Source organism: Salvelinus namaycush, chromosome 27 (assembly GCF_016432855.1).
Source record: "Salvelinus namaycush isolate Seneca chromosome 27, SaNama_1.0, whole genome shotgun sequence".
NCBI classification, from domain to species: domain Eukaryota; kingdom Metazoa; phylum Chordata; class Actinopteri; order Salmoniformes; family Salmonidae; genus Salvelinus; species Salvelinus namaycush.
In genome coordinates, this window is record NC_052333.1 from 30,570,849 (window position 1) to 30,595,982 (window position 25,134).

At 42.2% G+C, this 25,134-nt stretch overlaps 2 protein-coding genes across 3 annotated transcripts in view; both read left to right on the forward strand.

Annotated features, from left to right (window-relative positions):
• Positions 1-5,377: 5,377 nt before the first annotated feature.
• LOC120022574 (transcription factor 19-like) lies at positions 5,378-10,213 on the forward strand. The gene is made up of 4 exons (XM_038966532.1): positions 5,378-5,530; positions 6,776-7,391; positions 7,647-8,622; positions 8,826-10,213. The coding sequence occupies exons 2-4, from the start codon at positions 7,133-7,135 to the stop codon at positions 9,139-9,141; spliced, it is 1,551 nt and encodes a 516-aa protein (XP_038822460.1). The 5' UTR covers positions 5,378-5,530; positions 6,776-7,132; the 3' UTR covers positions 9,142-10,213.
• An 8,905-nt stretch (positions 10,214-19,118) lies between these two features.
• Positions 19,119-25,134, forward strand: part of LOC120022450 (poliovirus receptor-like) — a 76,293-nt gene continuing 70,277 nt past the window's right edge. For both annotated transcript variants that reach the window (XM_038966356.1, XM_038966355.1), the window contains exon 1: positions 19,119-19,523. In XM_038966356.1, the coding sequence (XP_038822284.1) occupies positions 19,439-19,523 (85 nt within the window). In that variant the 5' untranslated portion in view covers positions 19,119-19,438. The remainder of the gene's footprint in view (positions 19,524-25,134) is intronic.

The window sequence follows — 25,134 nt, forward strand, 5'->3', positions numbered from 1 at the left end:
TGACAGTATTAATTACTGCGTACTGCATGCATTCCTAAGAACCACAGACTCAGAGATAATATCTAAGATAATGCCAGATTAAAATGTCCAAAAGGAATGAGTGCACATTGATATCAAAGCATTTTTTAAAATTAATAATCCTGTAAAAATGTATCCCAGATTTCCTATAATGACAAAAATTATAACATTTCTGACAGAGCTACAATATATTTAATCCATCTTTCTTATTAGCACTGAATGTTCCTACCACTGATACTGTATGTGGGGCCATAGACATAGCAGCAAAATGTATGACATAGGCCCAGGGTAATAGACCAACTTAATTTTAGAAATAAAATTGTAATACTAGACTAACAAAACCAATAAATACAACTTTATTTTCTAAAACAATCTTGGTAAATAACGCTTCTGACAACCATAAGCCCATGGTTTCTGACATAGGCCTATACCGCTACAATTTCATTACATAACAGAAATTACAGGCAAGGCTTTGGCACCAACTCAGAGAAAGCGCTTGTCTCAGCATATAGCCTCTATAGAATACCAGAGTTGGAGAGCTAATTCTTGATAACTGATACAAGCCTCGTAGATTGAATAACACCATGCTATGCAAGAAAGCTTGTAGTGTCCCTGGGCATGTAACAAGGTGTCCAATCTCTGCCACTTTTGATGACATCATCCAGTAAAACACACATTTACTACATCCCTTATCTTGCAACACAAATGACCCGGAACTAATACAACGGCAACTTCACATCACGCCATTTTGAACCCATATACATAAGAGCATGTTTCTCATTACAACCCCAGCCACTGCAGAAAAAGCCTTGGAATAGGGACTTCTGGTTGGAAGGGACCTGAACATTTGGATCGTTGCCCTTTAATAAAGACAGACTCAGGAGTGATTGTGGAGGAATAAGATGACATTCAGACCTATGACATCCAATGCTAATGCATGATGTCACCCTTCCTTTTTTAAAATTTTTATCCAATTGGTAGTTACAGTCTTGTCTCATCGCTGCAACTCCCATATGGACTTGGGAGAGGCGAAGGTCGAGAACACGTCCTCCGAAACACAACACTACCAAGCCGCAATGCTTCTTGATACAATGCCCACTTAACCCATAAGCCAGCCGCACCAATGTGTCGGAGGAAACACCGTACACCTGGCGATCGTGTCAGAGTGCACTGCGCCCGGCCTGCCACAGGGGTTGCTAGAGCGCGATGGTACAAGGACATCCCTGCCGGCCAAACCCTCCCCTAACCCGGACGACGCTGGGCCAATTGTGCGCCGCCCCATGGGTCTCCTGGTCACGGCCAGCTGCGACTGAGCCTGGACTCGAACCCAGAATCTCTAGTGGCACAGCTAGCACTGCGATGCAGTACCTTAGACCACTGCACCACTCGGGAAGCCCCCTTTTTTCATTCCTATTTTGCCTGACTCCACGGCCCAAAATGAACTGAGTGCTGAATTGATAAATGCTAACGATTAAGCCAACTTTCCTGACAGACTGAAAACACATCGCTTCCTGAGATTGGCACGCCAACAAAGCCAGCAAGTTATTAAGATTCAATGCACTTGCTGCTGCATTCATCACGATCTTTATTCATCACGGTCTCTACTGTCAGATTCATTTATTTGAACCAAACATCCCACCCAGAATCTCTAAACGAATAACAGTCGCTACTTCATCTCAATTCACTACAACATTTTTTCAAACGCATTGTATTTCAGATAGGTGAGGATGCATGACTAGATTATAATAACGCGGTAAAGTCCCAATGCAAAACAGAACATGAATCTTAATCCAACATCGTGATTGCTGAACTGTTGACATTTCATGATTATTGTATTGTCTAAATTCTATGAGAATTGTACTGTCAAATAGGCCTAATATCCTGGATCTATTCAGTCTGAACAGGAAAAACGCAGAACCGTTCGTCAACCGTTCAGATAACATCAGTGAGAGATGTCTGTCTGTCCATTTGCTGCAAATATATATTGCAAAGTCATCCACCATCAGTCCATTTGCTTCAGTAACACTATATTAATACACCCATTACAACATCTGACAAACCATTCCACTAAGGCTTCCCACTGGTTTCAACTCTAGTCCAATCAGGTTCTGCATATTATTAACGAGGGCATTCTGTATGTCGATAATTGGTGTGTGTACACATGATCATGTTAAAAAGGTCAAAACAAAGGGAATGAAGGGGTGTAACAGTCCCAGGGACGCGGCATAGTTGTTGTTGGGGACAGCGTCTGCTAGCAATATCGCTACCTCGTGTTGTGACCGATATAGGTATGTCCGTGAGTGGAACTCAATTGAGTAAGACAGACATGATTGGTGTCTGAAAGAAAAAGCACAAATATAACATGAAACAGTTAAAAGTATAACAAAAATTTTAAAAATGAATTTAATTGCAGCTGTTGTAAATAACACTACCTACAAAATAAAAAGTATGATTCTACATTCCTTTTTTTGTTGAAAATTAAGGTTAAATTGTTTTTAATACAACATGAGAATGCTGGACAGCGTAAATAAATATCTTATGTGTAAATTCATCATATATGATGTAGCTACTTCATCGTTGATATTCTATCGGCTATTATATTGGTTTTGTAGAATATTATTTATTTATAGATTTGTGTTCAATTGGTGTTGAATTTGCACTAATTATTTAGAATTGATGACAACTTTGACTAAAGACAATGTAAAAGCCACCTTTAAAGCTATCCCTTTCATATCAGGTAACAAGCTACTGAATCCATGGTCTGGTGAGGTACATTTGACCCATTCCTATTTTAACTAATTGAAGGGGGATTGATTTTTCATTGAATCTTGAGCAATATCTGCGCTTTAGCACTGAAAAAAAAGGAAAAAAAAGATATATATCTAAATATCTTACTTTACAAATATTACCCAAAGCTCACTTTCAAGCACTCTTGTATATAGCCGAGATATATTGCATGTGTATACAGCCAATACTGTTTCTTACTGCAAAGTTATGCAAGATTTTATATCCCTGAGTTGGGTAATTTATCCTTTCACTATGTTCATAGTAGTTATACTGATACACGTAATGTAGGAGATGCCTTAGACTGAGTGATCGAGGAGACATAATAGCAGTAAAATGCCTATTTTTCTGTCTCTCATTCTCTTCTCTCTTTTGCATCACACATCATCTACCTAGAGTATCACACGATAGTATCCGCACCTCAGAATGTTTCTTGGAAAATGCTAGACGTGCTTGAACATTTCATAAGAACTCTTAGTATCACGACTACTTTAACTAATATTACACTTTTTTCTTCTTATGCAGATAACTGCTGTCAGCTATAGTGTACCCAAAAACTACTGCTGCATGTTGAGCCGTAGGTCACCTGTGAGACAGCAGGAATACTGTCATATTTAAATTGCAACGTAAATACTATCTTTTTGGTGTCTGTTCATGCAGTCAAAGAGGTATTCTCATTGTCAATATTACTATGGCTCAGACTGGAATAATGTACACGTCGCCCGCAAAAGCCATTACAAAATCACCTCTGCAATTTTCACAATGATTCTATTTCCTTAATATTGATGTCAGCCAACATGGTATGTAAACAAATGGTCACCCAGAGTTGAGAGTAAGTCTTGGGGTGACTTTATGCTCTATACAGGTAAAAAAAAGTGGGATTTCGGCAACAAAGTACGACCATTCATTACAAAGTACGACCATTCATTAATAGTAGTATTTAGTATTCAGCAATATATGTCCATTTTATCTACTTCAGGGTTGAGTTCACAAGGCCGAAGTCCATAGCTGAATTCAGCTGAATGGTATACCTACCCGGCAGGTTTATTTCAGGTACCTTGGTGGGAAAAGATGTCAGATGTATTCAGGAAAACTGCTTCTGCAAATGAAATGATGCATGCTAACCTTGGTTGTTATGATTGCATTTGATTGTTTTGTTTCATTTAAAATGAATTACTTTCCAAACTTGCCTGTTAGGTTTAAGTCCAGAATTCATACTGTTGGCTCTCTAGCTATATTATCGTTGACTTTTATAATACTTCGCTATCACGTACGAACAACTATGCCCTTGTATGCTAGAATTAACCATTTTGAAAATGTTATACTTTTGGCATCATGCACAGATTTTTCTTTTTTCTTTTCTGTAATGAATGAGCAATGTCCATTAAAGGATTTTGAAGAGACTGATGGAAAAGGATGCCATAATTGTGTCTCGTGTCAGTGCCATGTCTGCAATAATATTCTTCCAATATAATGAAAATACTGAGCTGAGGTAAACTCACTAGGGAACATTCTTAGTGTAGGAGGGTTGGGAAAGTAATTTCCATAATGAAGTCAAATTCTGGAAGTGAATCGAGTTTCCTCCTGTAACGTGTAGACCTAGGGCCTACTGGAGGTGCATCTACAGATTGTTACACAAGATTATGTGATATAACCAAAGATTGTTGGTGTCCATTACTGAATGTTATAAGTTTGCCTATACAAAACTTCACCAACAATTTTTCTACTAACCTGCATTTGGTGATAGTCTCTTTGTTCTCGATTCAGGAAAACAGTTATCTTTATAAAATGTCTGTATCCAGTTGCAGGTGGTTCTACAAACACCATATACAACTCAGGAAGATAGTAAATACATGTTTTGTATCGAGTGAGATATGCTTACTGCATGCATCTGTTTTAGTCGCCCTGTCACCTACTTCTACATGTGGCCATGTCTCATAGAAAGGACTTGTTCTGACAAAGATGCTGGGAAATTCTAGATGTGCGGCGGCTAAGATGGCAAGGAACCTTCGTTTGTGCTGCTTTTTTTGTAGAACCACCTGCAACTGGATACGTCATGTATAAGAAACTGTTTTCTAGAATCAAGAACAAAGGGAGTTGCAGATTAGATGCTAAATCTATGGCGCTGTTTGGTATAGGCAAACCTGTAACGTTCAGTAATGGACACCAACAATCTTTAGTTATATCACATTATCTGGTGTAGTAGGCCTACAATATGTTGCTACTGCAGGTGCTGCAGTGCACTGTTCTAAGGTGGAAGCCACATGGTATGAAACGCTCTAAAAACCTTACCGTATCAATTTATTTTTCTTTAAGAATTCCCTGTCTTAATTACAGGAAACTCTGAAATCAACAGACACCATAGCCTATCAACTAACTAACTACCTACACCTTACCTGCGAGTTTCATATGTAATAGCTGGCCAAGGTAGCTACAGTACCACTGTTTCAATTAAAACTATGCCATAGCTGTGAGTGACAGAACAGAGGCGGGCGGAAATGGCGTGAATCAAGCGCAAGGAAGCCTGGATGGCGCGCCAAATTTCAAAGGACTTCCTGGGGAAAATAACGCGAAAATCTCCGTTCAGCAAACAACGACGTTTAAATTGGACATAAGTTATCAAAAGACTAAAGTATATAGACAGTTTTAAACAATCGGCAGCGTTAGCATCATATTTAGATAGTGGATAAGAATTCAAGTGCAGCAGATTCGAGCCACTTTTGTGGAGGTATGACTTTCAATGTGGATTACAGGAACTATCCGGCTGTCTACGCCTTGATTGTGAAATGCTTTTTCCGAGTAGTGTATTTTGACATCTTAATATGATGCACCTCATAATCGGTGTAACGATGGTTTAGTTTGTTAACATTTGCATAGTCATCTTGGCAAAACTATTCGTTGTAATTTAGCTAGTTACCTAACAAAAGTGATACACTTGTTGCCCACTGCTTTGTCCCTGTGTAATTTCACCGCACGAGCCTTGTGCTACACTAGCAAATCAGCAGCACTGTCAGGCATACAGTAACGTTAGCTATTAGCTACATGCAGTTTGTTCGTTTTTCATAGAACAATGTGCATCATATTGGTGAATGCTCACAACGGCAAGGTAGTACCTACAATTCAACTACATGTAAAAGTCTATTTTGATGCGTATTTTTAATTTATGCAACTTTTCTGAGATACAGAGTGCAGCTATGGGCAACTGATGGGGGCCACAATCTGAACTCATCATGAGAGGACACAGTGATCAGGGCCTTTCTGCAATTCTGACTGACATAACAAGAGAAACTGCTGATGCGCAACCACATTTCGAATTGTATCTGTGTTTTCTAACTCTCAACAGTAAGCTGAGATCCCGATTTGAGTTCCTAAAATATATTTTTGGAAGTGTTCGTATTTGGAAATTGATCTGCGGGCCTACAAAAGGGCCAGATAGGGCAATAGTGCTGGGAATTGCCAGGGACCTCACGACACAATACTTAGGTGCAAATACGATATGTATTGTGATTCGATGTTCCAAACATATTGCTCACTATATGTCTTCTGCAGAGAGCATGAGACAATTGGTTTTGATCAGTCGTGGCAATAAGTTTTTGAAAATCGGCTCACTTTTTAAAAAGATGGAGAACAAGCTATAGGATAAAAAATGCTCTACCAGAGTTTTGGCACAGGTACAGCAGACTAGCGCTAGCTAACACTACCTAGCAAAAGGTAGATTTCCAAATCGATACTTGGAGTCAAAGTATCGATATAATATCGTCCAACGTAGTAACCATCTACTTTTTTCTCCCCATCACTAGGCAATAGGATGCTAAATTGCCATCAATCCATAGATTGATCACTTGTGTCATATGAAATTGTCATAATTGATTATATTAGCAATATAAATGAGTTAACAATCTATGGTGTAGACCGGCTGAGTGAGTCATATGAGCATTCTGTCTTACAAACGTTCCCTCTTCTGTCTTTTCAGGTTGAACCCACCTCAAGCTGCCAGCTCTAGCTCCCAGCCTTTACGTGTCAATTTATGAATGAGTTAGCTTAGTCAAATGTACACGGTATTACAACTGATATTTAGGTGACATTACTCAGCAAATAACCGTGCAGGTTATAGATTGTATACAATACGTTTTACTATTAAAACAAGAGTTTTAATGTTAAATCTGTTCAAATTCATTCTACGCAACATACTAAGAACAAAGCTTTTACCAGCATTACAGACGGCTTTTTGTTATCACATTCACTGACTTAAGTGCTATTTAAGCAATGGAAGGCTCTATGTAAGAAAGTATCTGTCACTGACTGGGGTGGGCATCGGTGAGTCGTGGCCATGCTGTCCGGAGTCCAGCCGTGTTTCCAGCTGCTGAGAATCGGCTCGTCCTCTACAGATTCAGCCCGGGACCTGTACACGTTCCGGCCTGCGCTGACCCACTCGGTGTTCCGACTGGGCCGTGCGGCAGAGCTGTGTGATGTCACACTGGACTCAACGTCTGTGTCTCGTATCCATGCCGAGCTGCATGCTGAGAGGGAGGCGGAGGGAGCAGCTGAGGGGGGCTGGAAAGTGCAGATAAAAGACCGGAGCAGCCATGGTGAGTTCCACACCATCCCACATGATTACAGTACACCGTTCTTCGAAGAATCACCATCAGAGACATATAACTGTGATGTAGTCTGATATGATGTGTCTGTCATTCTATCTTTGGGAGGGAATTAATATTTATTTTGTTAATTTCTTGTAACATATTCTACAACTACACACACTTGTGTTTAGTTTCCTTAGGTCTCATTAAATTCTATTCTACTAGCCTTTCATCTGAGCATTCTCCTCCACCTTCCCATGCCAGGTACCTGGGTGAATGAGGTCCGGCTGCAGCCAGGTGTCCAATGGGTGCTCTCAGATGGTGACACGCTCACCTTCGGCGGCCAATCAGAGAGAGGGAGCCCAGAGTTCTACTTCCTCTTCCAGAAGGTTAGCGTGCGGCCGTTGGACTTTGACGCCATCACCATCCCAAAGGCCGGCACCTTCTCCTCCGACCTGAAGAACCGAATCAGAACGAGCATGGACCGCAAGGCGGTGGCCAACTTGGATTTCAACAGGGCGACTGTCATTCTGAATTCCATCGGAAGCCTGAGCAAGATGACTGGGACTCCTTGGACATTTAAGAGGTGTGATGGCAATATCACAGACACAAGCTCCACCTCCTTGCCCTTTACATCCTTGGTCCCGCCCTCCACCCCTCCTCCCTTTCCACCCACTACCTCTGTGGCCTCATCCAAGTCACTCCCGCCCTCATCCAAGAGCAGGCGCAAGTCAGCCCACACTGTCCTTCTGGAGGATGACAGCTCGGACGATCCCGGGAACCACCGAAGAGTGAAGGACGGGCCGAGTGGGACGAAGAGAAGGCGCCTCTACAAGTCAGAATCTGAGGGTTTCCATGCTCATTTACCCAAAACGGACCAGGATGTACGACGTCAGTTTGAACTGAAACACGTGCCTGTGCCCAAACCGATCGCAAACTGTCACACCATCGTCGCTAACGGCAAACTCAACCATGTTTCCTTCAACATCAGTCAGAGGCGGGAGATCAACCCAAACAATCAAAGGACTGGCCCAAATGTGAACGTCTCTTTGTTTCGCCAGCAGAATATTTTTTCGCCGCCATCCTCTGGGCGGGGAAGGCAACGGGCTCACAGCTCCCCAGTTTACTCCCCTATGGTGGTGGGAGGAACGAGTTACACCCTGGGGTCTCCATCCTTGAGGATCTGCAAAGAGGATCGAGGACGGGCAGGGCAGTTTGCTAGATTTCACATCACCTCTGGGTAAGAATGCCCTCATGTGACAGCATCCAAACTACAGTGACATTGCTCTATCATATATTTGTATTTCTCATTGTACATTTTCCTTCTCTGGAAACGAATATGCTCCGTTCTCTCTTCACATTCTCAAATATGTATTTTTTGTGATATATAGTGAATACGTTGAAAGTCGAATGTGACACTTCGCTCTTCTCCCTCCCTCCTAGCAAGCGACGGGGCAGACCAAGGAAGCACCCTCCTCCGCGACCCTCCCTTCCCCCTCCTTCCTCTTCGTCTTCCTCCTCCTCCTCCTCGTCGTCCTCTTCGAGCTCCTCCTCGTCGTCCTCAGAAGACGAAGTGGAGGGAGTGTCCCAGGGGGTGGAGCCGTGTGCCGCGCCTCGCTGCCGCCTGCCCCAGCAGGACACGGTGCAGTGGGTCCAGTGTGACGACTGCGACGCCTGGTACCACCTGGACTGCCTGCACTGCGACCGCAAGAACCTCCTGCTGGACCCCAACGCAGACTTCCACTGTGGCTGCTGCTGATACAGCAGGAGTGGGTCACAGACCCCTACACTAGAGTACACTTAATGCCTTAATCATACCACAATGAATTATGGGGGGAAAAATACATTTTATTGTTGTATGATGAAAATAGATGTTGTACAGTGTTCGTGGAGGTTTTTTAAAGTTGTGACTGAGGCTCTTATGAACAGTAGGATGGGTCTCATGTACCTAATGGTTGGAGGCTGCCCTTACCTGACATTTTTCTAAGTGTTCATCCAAGCTCTGATGTTGAGCAACGGTTTGAGGAATACAATGAAAGCTAGAACTTGGGTTAGCTGTGGTAACCCCGGGGACTGATATGAACTGAACTATTTTAGCTGCACAAAGGCTACTCTGGTGAACAGTACAAGTCTCGAAACGAGTAGGCTTACAGTGACAGACTGTAGGTCTTTAGGTCTTTGTGAATGAAGTCCTTCCATATTGGGTTGTGAATAACCCTGCTGTTGATGGGGCTAAATGAAGGTGGTATTGGAGAATTCGCCAAATTCATATCTGCCGTAACACAATATGCATCGCAATGCTCTCATCACACAATACGAATAATCGAGCAAGGATCTGCTTAGTTTGAGTCTATCCCGTTCGGTAAAGATGTCTACTCAAAAAGATGAGCGTGGGTTTTCTGCGTTCACACTCTGTCGTTGTGTTGATATTGATCTATAACATGCCGACTTTAATTTGTTCTTCTGTCTGATGACGTCGATTTATATATCTAACTATGTATGCATATCTGTCCAAAACACGACTAGATTTCAGCTGTAGAGCAGGGACGGCCAACCTCCTGCAGGGTTTTGTTCCAGCCCTACTATAACTCACCAGTTGCTCCTCGGGATCTTGATTGGCTGAACCAGGTGTGACACAGTACGGCTGGAGTAAAAGCCGGCTCTCCAGGAAGGAGGGTTTGCTACACCTGATGTATGGTCGCAAAATATTTGACACTGTCTTCACTTTGATGATTATAAGATCAGCTCGTGAGAGCGCGTTACCGTTTGGATGTTTCTCTTCAAAGTTATTAGGGAAGAAATAAAATGTGTTGATGGAGTATATTTTTCAACCTGTAGTTCACAAGTCCGTCTGTTCACCGTGAGTCGTATTGAGAAAGTGTAACACACACACACACCTATTGGCTATTGAATTACCAGGTGCGCGGTTAAAAACGGTGCTAAATTGCAAAGAAACTTCAGCACACTGGTGATCTTGACGCAGCAGCTTCACAGATTTAATTGATCTTCTGCGGACCATCAAGATCACCAGTGTGAGCTTCTTTTCAATTCACCATGATATTACCAATGACTCATACTCCGGCCCTCTGGGGTACATATCCATCTAGTTACGGCTCTGGGTTGTGAGTCGTGATAACATTCTCTGGCCTTTCTAATAGCTTTTCATCCAGATGTTCTTTCTCCAATTGGAGTACGTCTTCTCTCAGGTTAGTGAGGTGTGCCCTAAAGCCCTGGTTAACGTGATACCAAGTCAGATCTTTGCAGACAGCCTCAGACGGCCAGGGGAATAGATTATCGAGCAGAAAAAAGCTGCCCGACTCTCAAGAGAGAGTATTGCATTGTCTGTTTCCATGGCAACACTTTTTCGGCCAGCCACAGCAACAGGCAGTGTTAATTCTGGGAACCTTGGAGGCGATTGGAGATGAGATGGTAGGGAGGGGAAAATCTATTTGACTCAGATAATTGTAGTCTGAGGGAAAATGCAGTACTGTTATCGGGAGGGTGGTAATGAGAACATGGAGCTAAAAAGCTATTTCACATTGTTATTGTTTGTTACCAGCAGAGGGCTGTCTTGTTCTTTTAAGTGAACTCTGGCTTTTGACTTCACTTAAAAGTGTCTGGTATAAAACTACCTGTCTGGATATATTTATGCAGCCATTCCCAATTATTTTCAATGAAAATCATATGTTTTCATTACACAATTCAAAGAGAATTCAATATCTTTTGAACGCATGGGTGAGATAAGTTACTGCGAGGGCCAAAATAGGCTTGGAATGGATGGATTACAGTGCATTTATTGGCACAGCATATTGTCCGACACCCCAGCCAAACTGAGTTTGGCCCATATGTGCTCTGGTTCCTGGGAGGTGTGGTGTGACTGGCACACAGGCTTAACTGAAGCCTAATGGGATCACTCTGGAGCAGCTGCCACTTCCCCCAAGAACCTGTTTCTGCCCTCAGCGCAGGATATGAGACGCTTACCATTTCCTCCCGACCCCATCCTGACCCTGGTTTGGTGGGCTTCCAGCACCAGTCAGGAGAGGAGGGAAAACCCTTTTACTCACTAGTACAGCCTGAGAGGTAAGTGCCTGGAACACAATGAGCGTACTGTTCATAAGCCTTGTGTTCAATTTAATGAGTATCAATTACACTCAAACAATATTAATGGGCCATGGAAATGAATGTCTGATAGCATTATTACACTAGCTGGGCTATAATGCTTGCGGTTCAAAGTTGCAACTCTTTCTCAATAATGAATAAAACATGGCCTGTAACAACAGGTTATAAAAGTATGATTCTAAAAGATTTAAATAAATCACATTTAGCAGAACCGAGGGGAGAATGTATGTATTACTTATCACCACAGGCGGGCAATGGGATAGAGATAGTCCATTCATACATTCATGGCCCTGTTTCGAGCTGACCAAAATTGTAGTCAGATACTTAACTTTGGATCGAATCAGCCTGGAACACATATTAAACATTTTATAAATCTGAGGGGTTGGGTTAAATGCAGAAGACACATTTCGGTTGAATGCATTCAATTGTACAACTGACTAGGTATCCCCCTTTTTTCCTTTTCCTTAATATGCCAGTTGTAGGGGGATGGTCATCGCACATGACCAGGCTTTATGTCGCATAAAGTCTGGTCATTGATGGTCTGGTCTTTGATGGATGGCCCTGGTGTCAGAGGGAGGGGAGAGTAAGTGTAGCGGTAATTGGACATGCCACTTTAATGGCAGCCTATCTGTCATTAGGCTCATCAGAGAGGGTTTAACACGTTGCCCAAGCATACAACACATCCTGGTATCACAGCATTTAATTAAATGACTAGTCATGCCACCCATAAGAACACATATGCTTAGGCTCAAACACACACAAATTCTGTTTCACAAACATGCGTGCGTACACACACACACACACACACACACACACACACACACACACACACACACACACACACACACACACACACACACACACACACAGGCCATCACTCACACAGCAGCATCTCACAGTGGGTGGCATGCTTCATTCTCTGAACAGTCCACAGGTGGGGAACAGAACAACCATCAGTCTCCAGTCTATCCTAATCTCTAAACAAATGGGGCTATATCTGCACTGTAATGTCTGTGTGTTTGAGTGATCTGGGGTTATGAGGTTAACATCACAAGAGCAGTTGATTATTATTCTAATCAATTTGGCTATATCAACCCTCCAGCGTCTTGGTATTTGAGTGATCTGGGGTGGTGGGGTTAACATCACAAGAGCAGTTCATTATTATTGTGAATCTCTAAACAAGATTGTATTTAACTGCACCTAGGGGGTCTGTGTTGGAGACTGCTGGGGTCATCAAAACAAGATTGTATTTAACTGCACCTACGAGGTTCTGTGTTGGGGAATGCAAAACAATTCCTTTTTTCTTACATTCCACGGCTCCCACCTCACCTTCCCACAGGTAGCACGGCTATTTCTCAGTGGAGGAAAGTAAATGGTAGCAATGGCAGGTGGCTTTATTGTAGGATGTGAACCAGTGCCCACTTAGTCTTCCACAAGGGCAAACTGCTGTTGAACTACCAATTACGTGGTACACTTTCTCTAAATCCACTGCTTGTAATAAAGAAAGAGAAAGCATCCTCCTAGTAGGCTGTATCGGTTCGCTCTCTCTAATTGATTTAAGTCTTTTACGTGATTGAGTGAAGTCTGTTGAACTGCCAATTATGTGATACACTTGCTCTGCATCTGCGCTGCTGCTTACAGTAAATTAGCGTTCTTGTCTCAATCCATTCTCAGTAATTGTTTTTGCTAAGTCTATATGTGATGGGAGTAAAAGGCCTACTATTTCACATGGCAGAGGGGCCAAGCAGCGGACATGAGTCAAGCATAAGGGATGTAAAACCCACAGGCCCTCTCACACAGGACTATTGAAACAGGACTATTTATCTCACCAGTCTCACCCATCTAGCCTGTCAGCCCCTCACTCAATGAGCTCTCCACCCTTTAATCTGTCCACCAAACATTGTCTTCACCCCTGGGGAGCCGGTTTTCTATTTATGGAGCAGTGTTGAGCGGATGTGAGACAATCAGAAAGCGCCTTCCTGACGTTGTGTTTGTGTGTGAGCTGTGCATTGTGGATGAGGAGTGGATGAGCGGACACACAAACAGGAGCCAGTGACGGCATACAGGGAACAGAACAGATGCACAAGTATTATGTGTAAAATGGCAAAATATGGAGAAACAAGACGGACCAGATGCAACAACACCTTCTAGGAGAGGCTCTCTCAGCATGAGGACAAAAGCCTACACTTTAGGTGAGACAAATGCCAACTCACAGAAGCTGTAAACACACACACACACACACCCATATGGGCCTCAGTATATATTCACAAACACACAGCTACCACCATTGTGCCTGAAACTCAAACCCACACAGTTTCTTAAATCCAGCAACAAGCGTACTGGAAATAAATGAGCAGGGAAAACACTCATTAACTGTAAACAAAGTCCACGGTACTAAACTAATGAAGATATTCACGAGTCGGAGAACACCAAGGAGAAGGTGGCGGAGACACCGAGAGAGAAGCAGATAGAGGAAGAGAAACGAGTGGGAGAGAGATGGAGAGAATGGAAGATAGAATGAGAGCGGGAGGGGAAGAAATTAAGAATATTTCAGGAGGTGTGAGAACACTTCCTCCCTGGGGCTCCATGTCTCTCTAGCCCTTTAATGTCTTTAATTAAAGCGAACAGTATTATCTGCTGCTCCCTTGGAGTGCGTTTACCAAACCGACACTTAGCTACAGCTCAGCTAATAGGGGAGGGGAAAGGGAGAGGGGTAAACTCTAATTATTTTATTATTTATTTATTTATTCACCTTTATTTAACCAGGTAGGCAAGTTGAGAACACGTTCTCATTTACAATTGCGACCTGGCCAAGATAAGGCAAAGCAGTTCGACACATACAACAACACAGAGTTACACATGGTGTAAAACAAACATACTGTCAATAATACAGTAGAAAAATACGTCTATATACAATGTGAGCAAGTGAGGTGAGGTAAAGGCAAAAAAAGGCCATGGTGACAAAGTAAATACAATATGGCAAGTAAAACACTGGAATGGTTGATTTGCAGTGGAGGAATGTGCAAAGTAGAGATAGAAATAATGGGGTGCAAAGGAGCAAAATAAATAAATAAATACAGTAGGGAAAGAGGTAGTTGTTTGGGCTAAATTATAGATGGGCTATGTACAGGTGCAGTAATGACAGAAGGAAAAGAAAGGGGGAAGAAGGAAGTCATCGAGGGGGAGGGAAAAGATGGAGGGAGGAGGAGAGAGGAGGAAGATGGGAGATCAACGCTTCAAAAAATGAAGGAGGCTGCCACCGGCTAAGATGTACAGCGCTTAAATGTGTTGCTTCGGCTGATACACGATCACATTAAGCGACAGCTTGTTAAATCATTCTCATTCCTCTGAGCCGATCTTTGGCCACAGGGGCAATTTCTCAAATGGCACGGAAAAGGTCTGACAGAGAGGGGGAGATGGAAGAGGCTAGTAAACGTTAGATGCATTTACTGTAGTCATCTTTTTTGATTCCATGGTTTTACCAAATGAACTTATAGTTTTTTTAGTTTCTGTTGCTCTGTATGTCACAGTGGAAGGACTAGTCTTTCATTGAAGCCTCCTTGCAGAATGTTGGGTCGAGCCATCAGTAGTGCCAGTCAGACAATTGGCAGAGCTTTGGGACAGATAAACACATTATTTTATTAGTTGAAAAAGATTACCCATTGAACAGTGCAATATTTCAGTGTTTAAAGTTCACAAGCAGAACTAATTTCCAGTGGTAGTTGGAGGTATTAACTTTGTTGTTTATGGTCTCCATGGAGATAACCCCAGCACAAACCCTAATAAACCCCCAATAAACCCCAGGGCTGAAGTTAAGCATTAAGAACCTTTTGACCTACATCTGTACTGGCTAGATGTTGCAGATGATATGGCCAACCCAATCTACCCTCGGTTGAGTGATGGTGAACATTGCCTCCATTTTGCCCAGGCACAGCTCTGGCCCCCTGCCGTTTGCTGTTTGCGACCCCCAATCACAGCCATGTCAGCAGGCTCCTTATCGTGATGGACAGCCACCTCTTACCCACCGCTCCATGTGTTTGCAGATTGAAAGATTATCTGGCAACCTACGGGTCCCCTTCCCTCAAAGAAAAACATACGAATCTATATCCACACAAATCACATGGAAACCATATGGGCCTTGTGGCTTCTTGGAATGGGAGTGAAAACAGAGGGCCACATATACAATTCATGGGCTCCTGTATAAAGAAAACAATAAGGGAGAGAGCACTTTGTTAGCTTGCCTGGCTCCAGCGGTAGACCAAAGCATCTTGGGTAAATAACACAATAGGGGTCCAAGCTGTCAGGGGGTGGGAGTTGATTTATATTCCCTCCTGGAAGGAGAATGAGGAGCAAAGGCCAGGATGACCTGAACACGAGGTGATATATGTGGCCGCAATTGCATCAAACTGACAACAGATGGCACACTGTAGTTGGTGATTTGTATGCTGTGTACACTCACACGGGGGTGGTCACTAGTTTAGAGGACAGAAGGTTTTCGATGCTCCACCAGTATTGAGTGTTTGATTGAGAGTATTGCCAAGACAAAGAGTCAGCTGGTGACCACTGTGATAATGAACTGCTGATAGAGAAGCATCTCACAGCTTATGGCCATACCACCAATCACAGGGCCATATTCTGAGGCAACATTCTCCTCTGAGCGACATTTATACATAAGAAGGTTACTGAAGGTGTGTTTATGCAAAATATTTAAATAGGTGACATCTTGGAAATTACGTAAGGACGAACAACACCAACCTATAATCAATACCACATTTGATCAACAGAGGATTCAAATGAATGTACAGTGCATTTGGAAAGTATTCAGACCCCTTGACTATTTCCACAAAAATTCTCATCAATCTACACAGAATACCCCATAATGACCAAGCGAAAACAGGTTTCATAGAAATATCTTATTTACATAAGTTTTCAGACCCTTTGCTATGAGACTCAAAATTGAGCTCAGGTGCATCCTGTTTCCATTGATCATCATTGAGATGTTTCTACAACATGATTGGAGTCCACCTGTGGTAAATTATATTGATTGGACATGATTTGGAAAGGCAGACACCTGTCTATACAAGGTCCCACAATTGACAATGCATGTCAGAGCAAAAACCCAAGACATGAGGTTGAAGGAATTGTCCGTGGAGCCCAGAGACAGGATTGTGTCAAGGCACAGATCTGGGGAAGGGTACCAAAACATTTCTGCAGCATTGAAGATCCTCAAGAACACAGTGGCCTCCATCATTCTTAAATGGAAGAATTTTGGAACCATCAAGACTCTTCCTAGAGCTGGCCGCCTGGCCAAACTGAGCAATCGGGGGAGAAGGGCCTTGGTCAGGGAGGTGACCAAGAACCCGTTGGTCTCTCTGACAGAGGTCCATAGTTCCTCTGTGGAGATGGGAGAACCTTCCAGAAAGACAACCATCTCTGCAGCACTCCACCAATCAGGCCTTTATGGTAGAGTGCCAAGCGCTCTTTCCATTCAACCTGACAGAGCTTGAGAGGATCTGCAGAGAAGAATGGGAGAAACTCCCCAAATACAGGTGTGCCAAGCTTGTAGCGTCATACCGAAGAAGACTCGAGGCTGTAACGGCTGCCAAAGGTGCTTAAAAAGTACTGAGTAAAGGGTCTGAATACTTGTGAAATAGTTGGGGAAGTTCCTGAATGTCATGTTTCATAGGAATGAGTGTTGGTGGTAGGAAAATCCCTAAACTTCACAGCTTTTCACAACCTAATCATTTTAACTGAAGCATTTTGATATCTATGCTGCCTCTCACCCTGTGGTCTCAGTATAGATATATTCATCATGGGTCCCACCCACTCCAAATAGCCCAATTATCCTCTGTGTAGTCTAGCACTATGATAACATTCATGCCATATCCTACAGAGAAAAATCTATAGACGAATAGACAGAAAATGGATCCACCATCCATATAGGTCAGCGGAATATGCAAGAATGTTCTCTATTGTGATTAAAAAAAAAATATATGAGTGCCTTTGATATTTTAAGTAGAAATGTTAAAAGCCTGTTATATTCAATGAAGTGCCCTTTAATATATACCACATGGAGAATTCAATAAATACTTTTTTTGTATATGAATAAAGGCTTTTGACATGCCCTTCCATGCACCCTCGGTGACACACAGGAAGATTTGAATCCCTTTACCCCCAACTTTTCTCCCAAATGTCCACCGTCATTGTAGATCCCTAGTTATGTTGTTGCTTTGAACAGTCATTTCTGAAGATGATTATTTATTTCATGTGATTAGTGATTCATTTTAAGGTCAACCCTGTTATATTAACTGAACTCTCTTTTTAATATGGTGAAACTATTCGTTTTTAAATATTTTTTTCAAAAGAAAAATTTGACATCTAACAGTCAAATTATAGTGTAAAAGAAGGTGAGCTGGTTCTACTCTTTTTAAAAAAAAATTTCTGGTGTTTTGTGTTGGAAAATCCATTGAGTCCAGCATAACAACTGTTATCCATCAACTATGTTACCCTTAGACAGGCTAGACATTTTTTTAAAGCTTGCATTCAATTGCCCATCCCTGTTGCACACAACAATCTTCCATTTGTTTCCCTTATCACAAGATTTATGGGTGATTTAAGATGAAATCGTCAACCCTGTTACTTTATTTGGCACATAAATATGCACTTTCTACAGTCATTTTTTAAATGTAACCTCATGAGATGGGAAAACGTGTTTTTTAAATTAAGTTGAACATGTGCTCTTTATGACAGAATGTTGAAATAAATTGAATAACAAGATAGGCCTACATGATTTGACCTCGTTCTTTTCTGAGTTCCCAGTTGTCATTAAAGCACCATTAGAGACACGTTCATCGTGCTTTCAAGACAACTTGGAACTCGGGAAAAAACGAGGTCAAATAATGACGTCAGTGATCTTCAGGTCGGAGCGCTAGAAAAAAAGCCCCAGTTACTCGGAATACTCCGAATACCAAATCTGAGCTCGTTTTTTTCAGAGTTCCTAGTTGTCTTGAACGCTTTGAATTCGGGAAGTCTGAGATTTCCGAATTTCCAGTTATTTTGAACGCGGCATCAGGCCAATGCGGTTTCTGCATTATGTGCATTTACATGACACTTCAACATTCTATGATAGCCATTTTAGCTCCCCATTAATATTACATGGGAATATACAAAAAAAGACTATAAAACGGAATGTATAGAATGAGCATTACGATGCATAAACATGATACTTCAACGTTCTATTGCAGCCATGTTGGTTTACCATTAACATTACATGGGGAATATTTAAACAATGCTATGCAATTGAATGTCTAGAATTAGAACAATATTCACAATTCAAAAAGTTGGCCTAACTATTTTAGGGTGCGTTCGTAAATTCACTCTGGCTATCTACTCCGATTTCAGAGTAATCTCGTTTGAGTGTGTCAGAGCGCAGAATAACTGATGAATTTACGAACGGACAATCTGACAACGCTCTGAATTTACGACCAGAGGGCACTCTGAGTGTACTCTGGCACTCCAGATTGAATTTACGAACGCACCCTTAATATATGGCTCTGGTTTTAGGCGGCATATTGTGACATCACAACCAATCCCCCACTCAGAATGCGTGCGAATGCTTAGTGGAAATAACCGACACACCGAACATGAGTGTTACTTTTTTCTGGTGCCATTTAGCGAACACCAGAGACATACCTGTACGCCCCACACGGGGAGGGGTTTTGAATGTTTTGTGTGACTGTCAAGTCGACTCTAATTTGAAATCGAGAAAATAAGACGTCGGACTGAAGATCAAACCTATAGCTTACCGACTCCGGTCTGTTTTGCGGTCTAGTCCTATTATATATTTTTATTGAGAAGCAATCAGTCAAGGAATATTAAGTCTGTTCTGGTGTGGTGTGGTGCTGGGGATTTTATATCCAAGTCGTCTTTTTAGAAGAATGGCGAGAGACGCTAAACATTGCCCTGTATCACCAATGAAAAACAGTTTGCTGGTGACAGCAGGGATACTTCTGATTATTCAAGGTAAGAACCATGAACATTGACCCTATTTTCTGTCATCTCCAGTCCTTTTATTACCTTTACGTTTTCTTAATGTGTTTCAATGGGTCACGTTCATTCAAATGTTCGGTATCGGCAACCGAACTGTGCCATAGATCCATTCACAGTCCCATATGAAACGCATGCACATTGTGTGGCTCATCAACACGGTCATACATGATTTCAGAGGTGGCGGTATTGGATTTCGCAAGACTTGTTATGGAAGTTGACTTATACACCATACCGTCTGGTTCCTCCCGAGTTTCGGTACGCCATGTTATGCATGTAAGGTGTGGCCTCCCGGGGTATTTATTACTCAGAGCGCGCAGACTGCAGCGCAGGTGTGATTGTTCCGAATCACCTTAATCCAGTCGTGGTCTGTTTCGACACCGTCTCGGTTGATTTTGTTTTGTTTTGTTTGTTGGTATCCGCAGATCAAGTTTCATTCAGCCAATAGTGATCTAGCTGATATTTTACAAGAACTGAAATGAAGTCAGACAAAGCAACAGGGTGTTGCTGTAGACTACAAGACATTGTCAGCAAAGACACTTGGTTATGAGCGTTTTGTGTGGTTTGACTGACTGGTCCGTTGTGACAAGGGAAAAAACGAGAATGGACTCTACCTACATGTGTATTTATCCTACTGTTTTTACCAACCAAATGTCAATCTATTGTAGCCTCAAAACTGTAAAATGAAGATGGCTAATGTAGCCTACATAGCATATGAACTAGTTATTTTAGCCTTATAAACAATTCAGTTGTCATGTCTCCAAGAACTTACCTGCATTCAGCACAATTTGAAGAGTGCATTGACTGCAAGCCTCATCACTGCCAAAACCTGAGCATGGATATGAAAAATAAGGTTTCTCCTAAGGTTGGACTGGTGTTTGACCAGAGAGAGTATAGATGTCTTGAGCCTGTTAGGGTTTAGGGCTACTAGATTTGAGGAATTGATTGATTTTGATGGTTGATCGCACATGTTGCACAGTGTTCCATAGGCCTATGTAAATTGTGTTTACTGTACATTTACTATAGCCTGATGCTTTTAATCATATTAAGAGTTTCTGGGTAGAGGTTTGCCTGGGTTTATAGTTCAGATTTTGAGCTGGTTGTCATGGATACTCCTGAGTGGCAGTATTAATTTGGGGCATTGAGATGGCCATCTTGTCTGGTGGCTTTGCTAGTACACTGTTTGATACATCTTGAATTCGGGCCTGGGGTGTGGGGAAAAAATAAATCAGTTTTGTGTACTGTAATGTTTTAGTAAGCGTAAAGAAAATTCCAGTTTTCTAGGAATCCATCTTCCAATTTTTATGTCCTCATTGCAAACAGGTATTGTAAAGCCTGCAGTAGAATTTAAGCAAAAAAACTGTCTCCTTGCTTGGATACATTTCTGAATGTTTATGATTTCAGAGCTCAATCAACATTCGAAGCACCCTGAATAAACTGAACATAACAAACTTCTATCCCCCCACTCCCCCATCCAATACCTCCACCCAGAGTAAAAAAATCCCAGCCCTTTCACAGTATGCCCATTCTCTCTTTCTAGCCTATTTTCAGACTTTGCTCCAGCTCCTGTCCTGGCCCTTTGTTGGAGCAGCTTTAGTCATTGGTCCGATATCCCCCCTTCCCCTCCCTCTCCAACCGGAGTTCTGGGCCCCATTGTTTATAGACGTGTGGTGTGTCAGAGATTCAGGCGGGGGGGGGTGTGACTCAAACAGAAAATGTTTAGGCAAAAGTTCCTGCATGTCCTCAACTCACCCAAACCATGCCTCTCGCTGAAGGCGAGGTATCAACTATAATTTCCTAATTTCCTCAGTCTTATATGTAGAGGTTTTCAGGCCTGGTAAAATAAAATGACCTACTCTCTGTTATAACAACAATTCCAAAAGAAAATGATACATTTTATTTTTATGACCGGTCAACCGTCTCAAGGATTACTGTGGAATAACCCAGATAATCTTACAGGCAAATGGAATAGAACGGCACCTTCACAAATGTATAAAGACATGCAGAGGAGTAATCCATGCAACTAGAAACATAAATGAATAGCGCAATGGTGGAGTAATGAGATGGGTTCACCAGAAATAAACGCCCTCTCCTCCACCAAGTAACTTCTAAATCGTTTGCAACAAGTTGTTTAGGTCAACCCCTCCTGCTGATGCAACCGAGATGGCGGCAGATAACCTACAGTTTTTTTCCATTTATTTTTATTTTTTTCCTAGTCTTTCAAACCCCTCCACCCACCTGCAGTTTGAGATGAAACAGAGGCTAAAGAGATGGATGTCTGAGTGGGCTAGGAGAACTCTCGCCCTTCCATGTGCCCTCTGTCTAAATCAGAATGTCTGACTTGGCTCCCTGCGACTCCCCTGCGTTTAGCATGTCATTCCCATTTGCATACTGCACACTAACATCTCTCTCCACCAGTGTCGGGGTGAAAATGTATTCACAGCACCTCTCAATGTAAAACAGACACAGAATATAATAGTTTTTTCCCCGCCGGTCCAGCGCAAGCTTTATTAATTACTTTTATATCCCTCAGTAATTCTAGGGTTGATTGAAAATTGTGCCTGACAGCTGCAGCACAATGCTTGCCCTCGCCACTTCAGTGTGCTCTCCTTCAAGCACTTCATCACGACATGTAGTCTCTGCAGACCTGGCGACCGTTCTGTCTGGCTGTTAAAAGGCATGGCAAACACGTGGTCAATTGTCTTTATGGTAGATGTCGTAACCCGTCTCTGGTCTGGCTCAAACAGGAGCTGAGCACCGTCACTTTTTCCATCACTTTTGTATCCGTTCACTTTTTGTGGAGTCTATAGGCAAAATTTGAACTGGAAGACTAAACAAAAATGGATCTAGTTGCTTCCCGTAAAGAGATCTTATTACCACTTCATCTTCTGATTTTAATTTGTGCAGCTCCCTTAACCCTAGGCATCAAAGCAAAAATGGAATGAAATGATATGCATGGAAAAACAGAAAACATTGAGGCCAAGATGCATTTTCATGACTGTTGTCTTGGGTAGCAAACAAAAAGATAAACATTTAGCTTCCATTTTCCAGTGGGTTTGGCAAATGAAACGGACAGGCATGTCTAGGCCTGACAGTCTAACCCCAGAGTCTATTTTCAGTGCAGAGGCTTTTGCAAATGTGATGATGAGACCCTAATACCTTGAGATGTTTCTATTGGTCTTTTACTTTCAGGGGGAGTGACTTATAGGCACCCAGTTGTCACACTGGGTGAGTGATTGCTGCAGAGGTTGCTAATAAGATGCATTCTCTTTCAAGTATGCTCCGTTACATTTTTTTGCATGCCATTTCCAGCAGGCCCAATCCGATGATCCTGGCGTATAAAATCCAGGCCTACACAAATGTTTAAACAGTTAAGAATGTTTGACTGGTGAGCGCGAGTGCAGAAGGGATGTGAGCACATGCTAAGGAGACTTACTGTTCGCAGCATCGCACATTCTTACACATTGACAGGAGGTTGTCGGAATCATCCAGCACACGGCACTGAACACCGTTAATGAGACACAGGGGCATGATCTGATCCAACTAGAATACAGAACGACTGGAATAACTCAAAACAGCCTCCCAGTAAGCGTGACCACGTCCCGGATTGTGTGGGACAGTCCCGCATTTCAGCCCATTGTTCCGTGTCCCGCGACCAAACAATCATCTCCCGCATTTTATCAACAAATTCAAACACCGCAAAATTTAGAAAAAAAAGTACAGTTGTCCCATATTTCAGTCAGACATTCCAACCTGTCTCTTGCAGTCACGTTGCACTTATGAGAAAGTGATGCTCCTCATCCAACCTGACAGAGCTTGAGAGGATCTGCAGAGAAGAATGTGAGAAACTCCTCAAATACGGGTGTACCAAGCTTGTAGCATCATACCCAATAAGACTCGGGGCTGTAATCACTGCCAAAGGTGCTTCAACAAAGTACCGAGTAAAGGGTCTGAATACATGTAAATGTGATTTTTCAGTTCTTTGTTTTTAATACATTTGCTTAAATGTCTAAAAAGCTGTTTTTGCTTTTGTCATTATGGGGTGTTCTGTGTAGATTGATGAGGGGGAAAAAAACAATTAAATCCATTTTAGAATAAGGATGTAACGTAACAAAATGTGGAAAAAGTCATGGGGTCTGAATACTTTCTGAACGCACTGTATATATTGTATCATAAGGATGTTGTACTGGTGATTAACATTTCTCCAATCGTTGTTGAGATCTGATGTTGTGCGCAGCGCAAGAGGACATTGGTTGACGAAATACCTATCACATTTCTCAAATCCTTTCAGGCTAAACTTTGAGAGGACAGTTAGGCCTCACTACTTACACAAAGCGTGCGTCTGACAAAGAGCTACAAAAGTAAGTAAATAGCCGTATTCAGGGGAGGACCATCCTCCTCAGTGAACTTCATAAAAATGGTAAAACATTTTCAGAAGTTATCCTTCTTAGATATAACTATACTAAATATATTCACGTCACCAAGTAATTGATTAAAACACACTGTTTTGCAATGAAAGTCGTCTGTAGCCTCGACAGTACTCCCTGGGGTAGCATATGGTGTAGCTGGAGGACAGCCAGTTTCCGTCCTCCTCTGGGTACATTGACTTCAATACAAAACCTAGGAGGCTCATGGTTTTCACCCCCTTCCATACACTTACACAGTAATTAAGATGACTTCCAGAGGATGTTAGCTAGCTAGCTAAGGCTATCCAACACTGGAACTCTTCCATGTTTTGGTAAGCATTTGGTTTTATAAATGTATTGCCACCGGGGCCTGCCGGTGTAACTGCTTGCTGTACACTGTACTGCATGATTGTAGCAGGTTTACTGACATGTTAGTTCCAGTAGCTATGCTGACTAGGAAGTTAGCTAATGGTGAAAACGATGTAGACTGTGCGTAGTGGTTATGGTATGAAGGTTTGGCTTGGAAAGGTTTTCTCGCCTGGTCACAGACAGCTGTTGTGTTGTGCACTGAAGTCCACAATCAAAGGAAAAAGGTGAGAGGAGGACAGATGCGAGAAGGAATTATACAACGAGCAAAGTGATCATGCTGTTTGTATGTGGCTGCTATGAAAGTGAACTGCGTGTGCGGGTGATAGGGGTGTATTCATTCTGCTAATTCTGTTGAAAAAGTTTCTTAAACGGAAACAAAACTGGGATAAAAATAACTGAATTTGTCCAATAGAAACTCATTTGGACTAATGATTACACCTTAGATCAGCTAGATGCAGGCAAGAGTGTGCAAGGTGGTATTGAATGTGTCCCTGTCTGTCACCTTGATTACTAAAAAATGTCTCTCAATCTCTGCACCTACATTGTACACTTTCATTCGTAGGCTAGGTTGTAGCAACCTGATGATGGGCATAGGGAATATTTTAGTATCATGTAGTAGCCTAAACCTATCTTATGTTACATTGAACTGGGCGAATGTAATATGAATGACAGTCATCCAATATACTGTAATAGAAATAAGGACATGCTCATTACAAAAAATCCTCCTCCCTAATCTTAAACGGCACCAACCGCCACTGGCCGTATTAGACTGAAAGCTATAAGGTACTTTTTGTCAAACTTGTGAGGCTCTC

Coding starts and splice junctions, on each gene's coding strand:
- LOC120022574 (XM_038966532.1), top strand. CDS start 7,133: ATGCTGTCCGGAGTCCAGCCGTGTTTCCAGCTGCTGAGAATCGGCTCG. Junction 7,392..7,646: donor AAAAGACCGGAGCAGCCATG/GTGAGTTCCACA, acceptor TTCCCATGCCAG/GTACCTGGGTGAATGAGGTC. Junction 8,623..8,825: donor AGATTTCACATCACCTCTGG/GTAAGAATGCCC, acceptor CCTCCCTCCTAG/CAAGCGACGGGGCAGACCAA.